The following is a 12,736-nucleotide window of genomic DNA, read 5'->3' on the forward strand; positions in this document are numbered from 1 at the left end:
CACTCTCTTCTCTCCCTTACCGGTTACTCAGTGCGTTCCATCAAGCAAAGGGCGGATCTGCTCGGCTCATTTCTCTCTTTAAGAAAACGAATTGGCACTCTATTCAATTCGGCGAGGCGAGGCCTTTCACGTACGTTGAACTCGTAATTTCGTAAAGGATGAAATGTGTATAAATTGATCGAGTCAGACCCAAAGCGAGGTTCTCGATTTTGTTAGGCGGTCGTAACCATGGCGTCAGCCGGGCGTGTTGTAGTGCACGACGAGGTTGTTTCGCTCGTGCATCCACTTGGTCACGATCCACTTGGAACCCGACAGAACGGGACAGCCAACGTGCGTCGTGAGCTCGTCCGCCTTCCTTTTCTGGTGCCAGAAGGAAAGCTCAGTGGGGAACTCGTCCCCATCATACGGTTCCACGTCGTACCAGAAGAGGGCGTCGCCGACGCGCGGCTTCACCGCGACGCCCAGCCTGACGAACGCGGTTGCACCTCCCGCGGCGACGTCTGTGAGGTACATGAGCATGGTGGCCAGTCGGTTGCCGTCCCTAATGTCCACGTGGTCGGCCACCTTGTCGAACCCGTGGGCGTCCATGTGGGGCGTGTAGTGTCCGCCGATGCCGTAGTTTGCCACCTGATACGCCTCTGCAGATTCCAGCGACACACCAGTAGTGACCGCAATGCGCCGAGAGAGGCGCTGCAGAAAGTTGTGGTCGGAGTCCCAGAGCCAGGACACCTGCAGGTGTATAAAATAGTGAGGAAGAATGAAATAACGTTCCAATTATTAGGGTATTCTCATTTTTTGTTTAGTATTTGTTGACTTGTTCTCAATAAGCCTGTGCGCTAAAGCACGTAAAGGATCTGTTGAAGCATAATTCATGTTCCTAGCATAGAATATTTAGTTTAGTTACTCGTAGTTTCGAGGCCCTGTATATATTTTTTGGCCCGAAATATAGGATTTTCTCGTCTCTTGTTTAGCCAGGGAACACGCAAGAGGTTCAATTCCAGTTTCATGACAACGGTTATTCATCTCTAATTGTTTTATCTGTTATATAAATAATGTAGATGGATTTTGAACTACTAATTTGGAATGTAACTGTAGCTTTCAATATCGGTTTCTTGTTTCAGAGCAGAAAATGAAATAAAACGAGCCATGCTGGCGATCGAGGCTTAAAAATATTGCGACCGAACCCACTTCACCATGTCTGTAAACGTTAATGCGATTAGCGTTCAGGAAATGTAGCGATACTGGGCATTGCTGAAGGCATCTTTATTAGCAATCTGTGGAGGTCAATCTGGGTGTGCCATCACTTCGGCTGTGCGACACACTCTGCCCGGGATCCGTCCACTTTGCTAAGATACTGGCTCACCAGGGTCGCCCATAAACATGACGGCGTCATCACGACCGCATGATGGCAGGGCAGTGACGACGATGGAACCACGAAGGCGGTATGAAGACAGTGGGACGAAGGGTGATTCTAAAATGCGGGACGATGGTAGAACGACGATAGGGTGACGACGACCGCTTTGTGACGGTAATGTCGAGACGACTGTACGGGGTGGTGGCGACGGTATGAGAATAAACGGGTCGAAAAGGTGGATGGATGGAAAGACCGTGATGGCATAAGAAAGACATGACAACGAGTGTACGAAGACTAGGGAATGACGCCAATAGCATGATAAAGGCGACGTAAGCTCATGACGACAGTATGAATGCGAAAAAAAAACGGCGCCGATGAAACGACGAATGCAGTATGGCGGCCACGGCATGGCGACAGTGGGATGACGACCATGACCCTACAATGAATTAGGAAGGAACAGCGCCAACTACGACGATCGCGAGAGGGAGAACGACACAGGACAAGCGCCATCCTGTATGCACCATCTAGCCCAAATGAATGTCGTCCTGGACCTGATAGGGGCAGCACGTGCATGATTGAATGACGGCTGCATAATTACGGCGATGTGGTGACGCGGGATGGCACAAGCTAGTAGAAAACTTGGATCATTATGTCGGCGTATGAGACGAGCTATGGAAAGAAGAATGATAGGTGTAAGGTTAAGGGATAAGAAAACAGCAGATTGGGTGAGGGAACAAACGCGAGTTAATGACATCTTAGTTGAAATCAAGAAAAAGAAATGGGCATGGGCAGGACATGTAATGAGGAGGGAAGATAACCGATGGTCATTAAGGGTTACGGACTGGATCCCAAGGGAAGGGAAGCGTAGCAGGGGGCGGCAGAAAGTTAGGTGGGCGGATGAGATTAAGAAGTTTGCAGGGACGGCATGGCCACAATTAGTACATGACCGGGGTTGTTGGAGAAGTATGGGAGAGGCCTTTGCCCTGCAGTGGGCGTAACCAGGCTGATGATGATGATGATGAGACTTCAGAAAAATATCTACTCAAATTGTGTAAAATAGGCAAATAATAAGATATGAAGGGAAACTAAGGGAAGTGATTTGTTGTTCACTACAACGATATAATCCAATAGATAATGAAGCAAAGGAAAGCATTTGTTGCCTTTAGTTGATGAGTAGAAATGATAAACTTACGGGAATCGAAAGTCAACGATGGAACAGTTTGCCGCTGGTGGTAGGAGAACCTAATGAAGATTCTACTTTCATCGGCGGCAGGTCGTTGCTTGGGTCAAGTTGATTTTCCTTTGGCCTGTCAATTCCACGAATAAATTAGGTAATTTCCCTCATGTTTTCCTTGTTATCATTATCTGTTGGCTTCACATGGTTATGGCTAAAGCTTGATACAGAATGTGTTCACATCAAAATTTAGAGCTGCATTAACCATCGATGATTAACTTTGAGATCACTTCTCTGTCACGTGTTTGGCCATGTCTGAACCCATTTGTCCGAAACCTCTAGCTCCATCTATTGCTTAAGGGACAGACGACTTACAAAGAAAAGTTAGGATTTCAAAGATATTTAAAGTTGAAGAATGGAACTTCAATTTTGTATCACTTATGACCACATCACAAACTTGGACTGCAGACACTCTTATATTCCTTCTTTGTTTTCCTCATGCACGATGCGAAGTAGGGGCTGGTGATGTTCAAACTTCCTTTCTTCCCAGCATCTCCTCCTCTTTGCTTTTTATCTGGTTTGCTTTCTGATGACGTCAGTTCCTCTTCACACCCTTTGACTTCATGTTTTAAATTCTGCACTATCCTGTTCTCACTGGTTCATTTATAGGTGCAAGACAACGAGATTTTGTCCAGAAGGTATACCCGAAGAAATGCTAGTGAATTTCATGCTGCATAAATTCTAAGAAAAGAAAATACAACGGATGCTAGTTGGGATCTATATATAGCGAAGCTTTGTGGGAGCGCACAAAGAACCGACACGCGAGTAGATGCGCGCCCGCCACACACGCGCACGCAAGCACGTGCTAACACAAATTTTACCGAGCCTTTTATTCAGCAGTGCTGTCGACTACAAGCGAACGCCTTGAACGCGTCATGGTTTCAGCGGCAGTATGGGCATTCGTGAGTAGCGTAAGTGCAATCCATTCTATCTGCAAGAAGAGTTTACTTCCTCATTACGTACAGCTGCGGATGCGCGAAGGCGAAGCGTTGAGCTTCATTTTCTCTTCATTTCTCCGCACGACCGGCGCCCCCGCTGGCGCGAATGCATACAATGAATGGATGGATGTTATGAGCGTCCCCTTTGGAACGGGGTGGTCGGTTGTGCCACCAAGCTCTGGCTTTTATGCTGCCTAATGTCCTACCTAGGTAAAAAAAGAAAAAGAAAGAAAAAACCGCACTATGAATTCCCATAACCAAATTTTCTGACCCCTTAATGTGAACTTTGCTTTTGTACGTCTCCGTTTTTTGCCGTTTCCCTACTTCCACCAATCTTCAAATCGCCTCTTACTAATCCCTATCGCGGACATGTTTACTTTTCCCCTGTTCTCGCTAAACCCAAGGGAGTCCATTGGGGGCTAAATCAACCGCTGGGCAGATATCTTCACATTCTATTAAAACATGCTCCATCGTTTCCTTAGCTTTACCGCAGCAAGCAAATGCTTCTTCTTCCTTCTTCTATCTCGCTTTCTAGGTGTGTGTTCTGAGGCATCCTGATCTCGCTTCGAAAAATAATGAGCTTCCTTTCGACTTATCATAAATTGTTTCTTTCCTGATTCCGTTTTTTCCTCTTAAGTAGTTACTCCTGGCAGGTTTCTTTTCCATTGCCGCCACCCCCGAGATTATTTCAGCCTCTCCGACTTTCCGCTTGACGTCATTTGTTGCTGTGTTGCTCACCTAGAGGCCGCATACTTGCTGGTGAGCTTCCTAGTTCTTTTCCCCCACTGTGAATCAATGTTTTTTCTGTACAAATACCTCAACACTCTACCAGCCCATTTACTTTCTTGCAGATTCCTCAATCGTTCTTCATAATCAATTTTAATGTGAGCTTCCCTCACTTCAAAACCTGTCCAGCCCATATCACCCTGCACAGCTTCCCTTGTAGTCTTCCCGTGAGCGCACAATGCGAGGCGTCCCACTGACTTTTGGTTTCGATCGAGTCCTGATATTACCCCTGATTTCAAGCAAACAACCACATTTCCAAAAGTAAGTTCTGGAAACATTACACTTTTCCACATACCCCGGATCCCGTCGTATCTATTGTATCCCAATTGCGCTCCGTGCTTCATTTCTTTTCCCCTTTTCTGTTATTGTTTTTTCCTGTGTTTACATATATCTATTGCCTTTGTGTATCCATATACCAAGATATTTATATTCGTTTACCCGAGGTATTTCTTGTCCCTGTATTGCCACTGTCTGTTCGCTGTTTTCCTTGAATAACCTGATTTGCTAACGCTAAATTACAATCCTAAATTCTCACCTTCCTGTCCATTGATATTAGCCAGAAGTTGCAAATCACTTTGCTTGTTAGCTAGCAACACAATGTCGTCCGGATAAAATAAACCTGGAAGCTGCTGCTCTAGTACTGTACTCGCCTGTTTGTATGAGAGATTAAACCCGATATTACTTCCTTCTAGCGCCCTCTCCATCCTCACCATGTACTTTATGAACAGCAGTGGGGATAAAGGGCACCCATACCTCAGGGCCTTGTTGATATGAACTTTCTCCTCGCTCCTCATCCCGTCCCATTCAACGCAAACGGTGTTCTCTAGGTAAAGCTCTGTCAAACTGTAGGTAATCGTCGCCTAAATTAGCCTTCCCCTTCCTGAATATCGCACAAAATGTTGCGGTCTGCGTTGTCATACGCTCCTGTAATGTTTAAAAAGGAAACATATAGCGGCGTGCTTTCTACTCTTGATATTTCAATACACTGAGCAAGAACAAATAGATTATCATCCAAGCGCCTACCTGTTGTGAAGCCATTCTGAAGTTCTCCCAAAATGCCTTTATTCTGTGCCCATGCTTGCACCTTTATTTTGACTGCTTGCATGGCTAAGTTGTATATTACCGATGTAATGGTGAACGGTCTATACTAGTGAATTCTATCTTTCTACCCCTTAACTTTATTAATTACATTCATTCTGCTTTGTCGCCAACTGTCTGGTACTCTTCTATCTATTGAAGTCTTTTTCCAGTGCTTTCACCAGAGCTTCCTTGCTTTTTGGTCCTAGTCCATTAATCAGCCAAACGGGAACCTCGTTTAGCCGTGTGGCTGTGTGCTTAGGAATTTTCTCTTGGCCTTCTTCTAGTTGAAATTTGTCAGCACCAGCTCCTTTTCCATCTGGTTCTCTTTCATGCTCTCTTTTCTTCAAATACAACCTCGTCATTGCCTTGGAAAGATTTAGCTGTTATTTTTCGTATGTAATTTAATGTGGCTTTCCCTTTCAATTTGTTTCCACGTTCGTCTAGGATATGTTACTGATTGTTGTTGACTTCTTGCCTAGTAATTTTATTTGGTTCCAAAATATTATAGGTGCGGCCTTCTTTTTCTCACGTATTTCTGAGAACTAACGTTCACTTTCGCCTTTTATCTTTGCTTGCACCAGTATTTGAACAATACACTTTTTCTCCCGGTGTATTTCCCATTTACTGGCTACTTCATCCTGCGGCAAATGCGCTTTCTCTGCCTGCCTGTGCTCTCGGGATGCTTTGTCGTTCGGCGATCGCTTCTCGTATCTCACTGTTCCACCAACTTTTCTGTTTTTTTTTTCCTTTCCAACGAACATGTTGTTTCTCTTTCCGTATTTCTGTCGTTATTACACTTAGAAGCTCATTATATTCCCACTCTTCATTTGGCCATTAGCCAAGTTCTTCCTCGACTCTTCATGACTATATTTGTTATTTGTTCAGCGTTCAAATTTGGACTGGCCATTTTGCACTCCTTGCTCTCTTTCCCAACTACTTAAGCCATTTTCAAAATGATGCGTTTATGGTCACTCCTTATGCTGCTTATGCTGCCCTTCCTCGCCAATGACCATTTCTTTCAACTCATCATGAATTCATTCTGTCATCAGACAGTAATCAATGGCCTATTGCCGGTTTCTCACTTCCCACGTGATCTGCCCTTCGCACTTAGACCCTGTATTCACGATAACGAGGTTATGTTGCTCACAGAGATCGAGCATTGACTTCACATTCTTTTCGGTAGAGCTATCTAGATCCTCTATGTGGGCATTCATGTCACCTAATAGGATAATTCCGGCATCATTCCAGAAACCCTTATTATCAGCGCTTATGCATTCCATTAACTCTTGATTCTTCTCTGTGCAATTATTTGCTGTCCGCAAATACGTTACGCCTAGCTGTTTTCTTCCCACTCACTGTACCTGATAACCAAAGATGCTCATGACATTTCGAATTTACTCCTTTTTCCATTTGGCTCCCTGGTGGATGAGCATTCTGACTCCCCCGCCATTTCTTTCCGACTTAGTTCTGTTGCACCCTTCCCAAACATAATTCTCAATCACTGGCGACCCTTCCGAGTCTCTAAGGTGCGTTTCCGTAACCGCATATTTGTTATCTGTTTAACTGCTCCTCAATCTCTGCCCGCTTTTCTTGCGCCACCCTGCATATTGATGTAGCCTATTTCATGGCGAGCTCGCTTTCTTCTTTTCCTCCATTTTCTGTTATTGACGGCGATGTTATTATGATGTTCCCCTACGGGACCTTCTTCATTGCTAGCTACTCTGGTCTCCTGAGTGCACGTGGGCCTCTTAAAAGATACGAATGCTTGGAGGTGAGCGCCATCTGGCGCTGCTGCAAGGAATCCGGCGGAGAGCGCGGAACTCGCGCTCTGGCGTAATTGTGCAGCCTATTCGGCGATTGAACAGGTGCTCAGCTCCCGCGGCCAGGAAACTCGACGAGGTTCGCAAAGAAAAGCCTCGCTTTAAACCACCGCAAGATGGTGACAAAATCGATGCGCTGTTACCTTGCCGATCCGTTTCCAGCTTGGCATTCCTTCAACGGTAGTCGGGGAATAAATTCCTGCACGCTCGAATCCCTTCTGCGCCGCTGATCGGATGAAGTGCACTTCCGATGGGGAGAGGAAGTCGCTGATGACCACCACTCGTGGCTTGAGCGACAGCACCTCTAACTTGAGCGGCTGAAGAATCAAGCGTGGGTCTCCAAAGTTCGTGGACATCTTGCAGACAAGTCGGCTTCCAGGCGGCCTCAAAAATCCTTGTTGGACACAGACATGCTTGTACTCGTTGATATCCGACTCCGGCGAAGAAGGGTAGATTCTTCCCGCCTTTGTGTAAATAGACTTTGCCCATCGCTGCAACCGAGGCCAGCGCTCGTCGTTTGCCTGTAACCAACCGAGGCCTAATCGAAGGCTCCGGAAAGAGCCTCTTGTTGGGGACGACGACGTCTCTGAAAGCGCTGCTCGAACCCAGGCGGAGGTGTTTCCATACTCTGCTTCAATCGAACAGCCCCTGGCCACGCAAGCGAAGTCTTCGGGTGAAGCGGCTGGCAGCAGGCGCGACTTCATGGCTGCCATCTTAGTCGCGGGGATATTGTACAGGTGCTGCAACTTACAGATTCCAATAGCGGCTCCTGCGACATCACTGTCCGTCGGCCACCACTCCCTGAAGGACGGCGAAAGGAAAGCGGTGGGAAGGCTTCTTAGAGAGCGACGCGCGGCACTCAGGGTCGCGTACGAATTGAAATTGGTGAGCCCGCTCAGGAAGAGGAACGTTCCCAAGGCGCCCTGACCGGTTCGCAGCGACTTGGCGTTCCTTAATGTTTCGTAGCGGCTTACGGCAGCGGCCAGCTGACGCTCTTGCGACAGGATGTAGAAGTGGCCGTCTTCGAGAGCGACGTGTTCGGTGCCCACGGACTTCTGCATGTCTTCCGTTGCCGTGAACAGGTCGGAGGCGCACGAGGCGACGTGGAAGGTGAACGCGAGGGAAACGAGGCTTCGAAACGCAGGCGACATTCTTGTGCATTTGTGTGCCGCCCTGTCACTGGCTCATACCCACTATGCGGGATTGGCCAAGATGCGGGTGGAATTAGAAGTCGATTGGTTGATTCCACGAAAACAACGGAGATAGTTGGGACAGAATCAAAATAAGTGAAAATAACTTCCAACTATAACTTTATTGAAGAAAACTTTTTGAAAGTATCATAAACTCTTTAGCGGCTGAGAAAGCATCCTTATGACATTGCCCAAGAGAGGTGGCTCTGAGAGGGAGAATTTCAGGAATTGAAAAAAATTCATTGAAAAATTTTCAAATGGTGTTTTTAAAATGCTTTTCCTTTCATGTGTAAATCTTCTACGCAATAAAAAAAAACGGTCGATTCTGTCGTCTTTACCCCAGAACGGACACAGCGGGGAGGGAGAAAAGCCAGCTTTGTGCTGATAAAACTTTAAGGTAGGTATACCACACCATCACCGAATGACTGTTACCTTAGTTTCACGAGTTCGAAACAAACTTCTGCGTCAAGGGAATAGTAGGTGTCGACACTCAGCAAAATTTGTTATGGCTGAGAATACAATGTCATTTCATGATAGCTGATGACCTGAATCTCGCTGTACTAATTATGTTGACACTGGAAGTACCAATAGAATTGGGCCACTAACAGCCGCTCTTGCGAGGCTATCTACCATTTTAATTCATAAATAATCCTTTATGCCTAGGTATCCAGACAAGCCTTATAATTTTTATTGGGCAGGCGCAAGAGAATGGAATGCATGCATCATGTGAGATACTATGTGGGCAGTGAGTGGTGAACGTAAAGATAACGAATCTGTTATTTTGATGACTAGTCAAGGTGGTGAACTAAGCTTTCTGAGCGCTAATACCACCAGGAGCTTTAAAGGAGAAAGGTCATTCCAGAGCAGGGAAGAAAATGCCAATCTCTCACTTTCCGTTGTCATTATATTCTCTTGTTGATTCGTCTGCTTCATCGCCTTCTGAAAACATAGAATATGATCACACACGAGGGAACTTCCTAAAGTATAATGCATACAGATACAATATTGCAATCTTTAGGAAGGTTACATTAATACAAATTTTCGAATAAGCGCATAGATGCGGCAATTTGCTTAGTCGAGTGGGATCTGTGATGCTTGGAACAGTGGCAATGCAAATGAATATAAGCACATTGTGCTTGCTGCCTTTAAATAATGTGCAGCGCTTACCCTTGAGGGGGGATTCGCCGATTGAGTCATGTGACATGAAGCTTTTCTTTGTTCTAGAACCACAAATTATGTTTCTGTTCTGCCTAACGAATGTGTTTAAGAGAGAAAAAAAAACAAGGGGGGCCGAATGCTTTTGAAGTAGTTCAACAAATCAGTTCTTTCACGTCGCGTGGCTCTTAAAACATTCGAGTTCATACCGTCCCATCACAGGGACGGGCGAGGTACCCAGCCAGAAAGGCGGTTGTAGCAATTTCAAGCTCATCTTGCGCCTGTGAACAGCAAGTCACGTACTCAAGGTCGCTTGAAAGCTCTCTGGCAGCAGATTCAATTGCGAATGGACAATCACGATCATCATTGCATTGCACTGGAACTCTGACGATAGCATTGGACTCAGAGCTGGACGGTGCGTTGTCTGTCTTTGTGGTACGTAAGATCCCGACCTACACAAAGGAGCACGAACAAAATTATGGTTTCCTAATATTTATTTATAACATTTTCGCACCTTTAGTGGATTCTACACAGAGAAGGCAGCTGCCCGAGCGTCGACTTTGTCGTGGCCACCGTTAAATTGTCGGAGACAAGTGACGAACGACTCTACGGAGTCGCTGTCGAATGTTCGAGCCAGAGTATGGCGGAAGCTGGGAACAGTCGACAGGGCCGAATGAATTAAATCGCAACTGAGGCAGGCAGAAATTGGATGCTGATGCGATATAAATTTACTTGGCATAATCTAGGAGGTATTCAATTACTGCCATGGCGTACCATTTAGCTACCACACACACACACACACACACACACACACACACACACACACACACACACACACACACACACACACACACACACACACACACACACACACACACACACACACACACACACACACACGCGCGCGCGCACGCACGCACGCACGCACGCGCACACACACTCACACACACACGCACACACACACACACACACACACACACACACACACACACACACACACACACACGCGCACACACACACACACACACACACACACACTCGCACGCACTCGCACGCACCCAAGCATGCACTCTAAAGGTGGTGAGGCAGTTCTGAAATTCTCAGGCGCCAAGATGGCGCTTTGGGTTTACTTGGAGGAAATTTAGCGTGGCTATTAGATCTTCCATGATGGCTCGGAAGAAGTGCCACTTTCTTGGCACTTTCTGTGTTTCCAGGTTATTTGGCTCAATAGGAGCACGCGTGGGGGAATTTTATAGTGGCTTCGCGAGCAGCTGAGACTGTATTTCGAACACCTTATTAATGCAGACCCTTCGATTAGCTGATCCCCGTCTAACAGTGCTCTTTCCAGGAAATTGTTGCGCAGATTCTTTATGAGATGGATCTGATCAAAAGAAAGAAAGAGCGGATCGCCTACACGAAAGCGCGCCGTCATCAGAAAGGCTCTTAAACGGCGAGATATTGGCTTGGTGGTTGTCGGTCACAACCCGCACAAGACGAAATCACGAGAGCGAGAAGCGTCACTTGATGGGCTGCCGGTCAACAAATGCATAGAAATCGCAGAACCGAATCTGACCCACGAGTTTTTAGCCGTCTTGCTCAGGTGTCGGTGCTGGTGGTACGTACCACTTGCGCATCCACGCTCCACTCAGTTTGAAGTATCTGTAAACGTTGTGTTCGGCGACCAGCGTCATTTTCCAAAATAATCTGCGAAATAGCTTACGGGCGTAATTTCGACGAAAAATCGTGGCGATATGTGCCGCGTATGGTTCGGCGTGGCAATCGCATCCGCGCGAAACAGGCTGTAGGCGGCGCGGCTCACAGCAGTTGAAGGCGTCGCGCGCATAGAGTCAATGTAACGAACTCTAGAGGAAAAGCTGGGCCGAAAAATCGGGAACCGCTAGGGCGCCGCCACGGAGGAAGGAAACTAAGGAGAGACCCTGACGTCACTCTTTGTGAAGCAAAAGTGAAGCCGGAAGTTGGCGTTGCTCATGGCGATTCTCCGCTTTTTGGGCCACCCTCCTCTCTTGTTTACATCTTTCGCGAAACCACGCCGCGCTGCGCGTGGTGTCGCGCGCGGAGCGCGCGCTCGCTCCGCAGCAATACTAAACAATCGCGATGTCTCATTGCGTTGCCGTTGCCGAACCCATGTTAAAAGAAGTTCATAATGAACTTTGCAAATTGGGCCGTGAGGTCGAATCGGCTGCTTTTACCGGCTTTTATGAAAATAAACATGCCTTAAATATAAGGCCAACCAACTGAACTGTTCTCATTAACCGCAGGTACCGGCCGCTACCCAGCTCTTGCGTGTTTTTAAAAAAGAAGGTCCCCTTTATCGCTGCCTTCTACTTGCTTTTCTCTGCTTGGGATTCCTGGGGCTCTCATACGGCCTTGCGAGCTAGACGTCTGGCGATGCGAAAAAAGATGTACGCATTCTTAGTGCACTGCAAGAACGCACTGGAGACACGTACGACACACCAACCCATTTGCGATCCATTTGGAGTTTATGAGCACAAACACATTCTCGCTTGAGGAATCGTCGTGCTTTATTGAACAAACTTCTGGTGGCCGCGCATCACTTCGACAGCGCGCCGGCGAGGAGGCAGAATGTCATTTCTGACTCCGCGTTTAGGTTCATTGACTGCGGCTTGAGGTGCCATCTTCGCACGGCGAGTGAAGCGTCACGGAAGCAAAGTTTTGCGATAGCCGGCGCACAATGCAGAACAGTACGCGCGTAGAACCGGCCTACCTGCGACCATGGAACAGCCGTTTGCTGTGTTCGCAGGTACGCTCTGTGGAGCCTTCCTCACTCTTGCGGCGCATCCGCTGACCTTCCCTGCGCTTCGCGCGCGCACAGATACGGTACGCCTGCGGTAGGGAGGATTATTTCCCTAATAAGTCAAAGCAGCCGCTTCTTTCCCATCTTCCCGGATGAAGAGTCGACTGGCCGGCGCACGGTGCCGAACAATACGCGCGTGGACCCGGCCTACGTGGGAGCATGGAATAGCTAGCCGTTCGACGTGTTCGCAGGTGTACGTTCTGTGGAGCCTTGCATATTCTTGCGGCGCATCCGCTAACCTTCACTTCCCTGCGCTTCTCGCACGCACAGATGAGATAAGCTTGTGGTAGGGAGGATTCGTTCCTTAATAAGTCAAAGCAGCCGTCCCGGATGAAGAGTCGAC

At 47.3% G+C, this 12,736-nt stretch overlaps 1 protein-coding gene across 1 annotated transcript; it reads right to left on the reverse strand.

The window, feature by feature from the left end:
* Window positions 1-234: 234 nt before the first annotated feature.
* LOC142578466 (prolyl 4-hydroxylase subunit alpha-1-like) lies at window positions 235-8,363 on the reverse strand. Its single transcript, XM_075687849.1, has 2 exons — window positions 7,356-8,363; window positions 235-729 (listed from the first exon to the last, which is right to left on the reverse strand). The coding sequence occupies exons 1-2, from the start codon at window positions 8,361-8,363 to the stop codon at window positions 235-237; spliced, it is 1,503 nt and encodes a 500-aa protein (XP_075543964.1).
* Window positions 8,364-12,736: the final 4,373 nt, after the last annotated feature.

Source organism: Dermacentor variabilis, chromosome 4 (assembly GCF_050947875.1).
Source record: "Dermacentor variabilis isolate Ectoservices chromosome 4, ASM5094787v1, whole genome shotgun sequence".
Taxonomy (NCBI): domain Eukaryota; kingdom Metazoa; phylum Arthropoda; class Arachnida; order Ixodida; family Ixodidae; genus Dermacentor; species Dermacentor variabilis.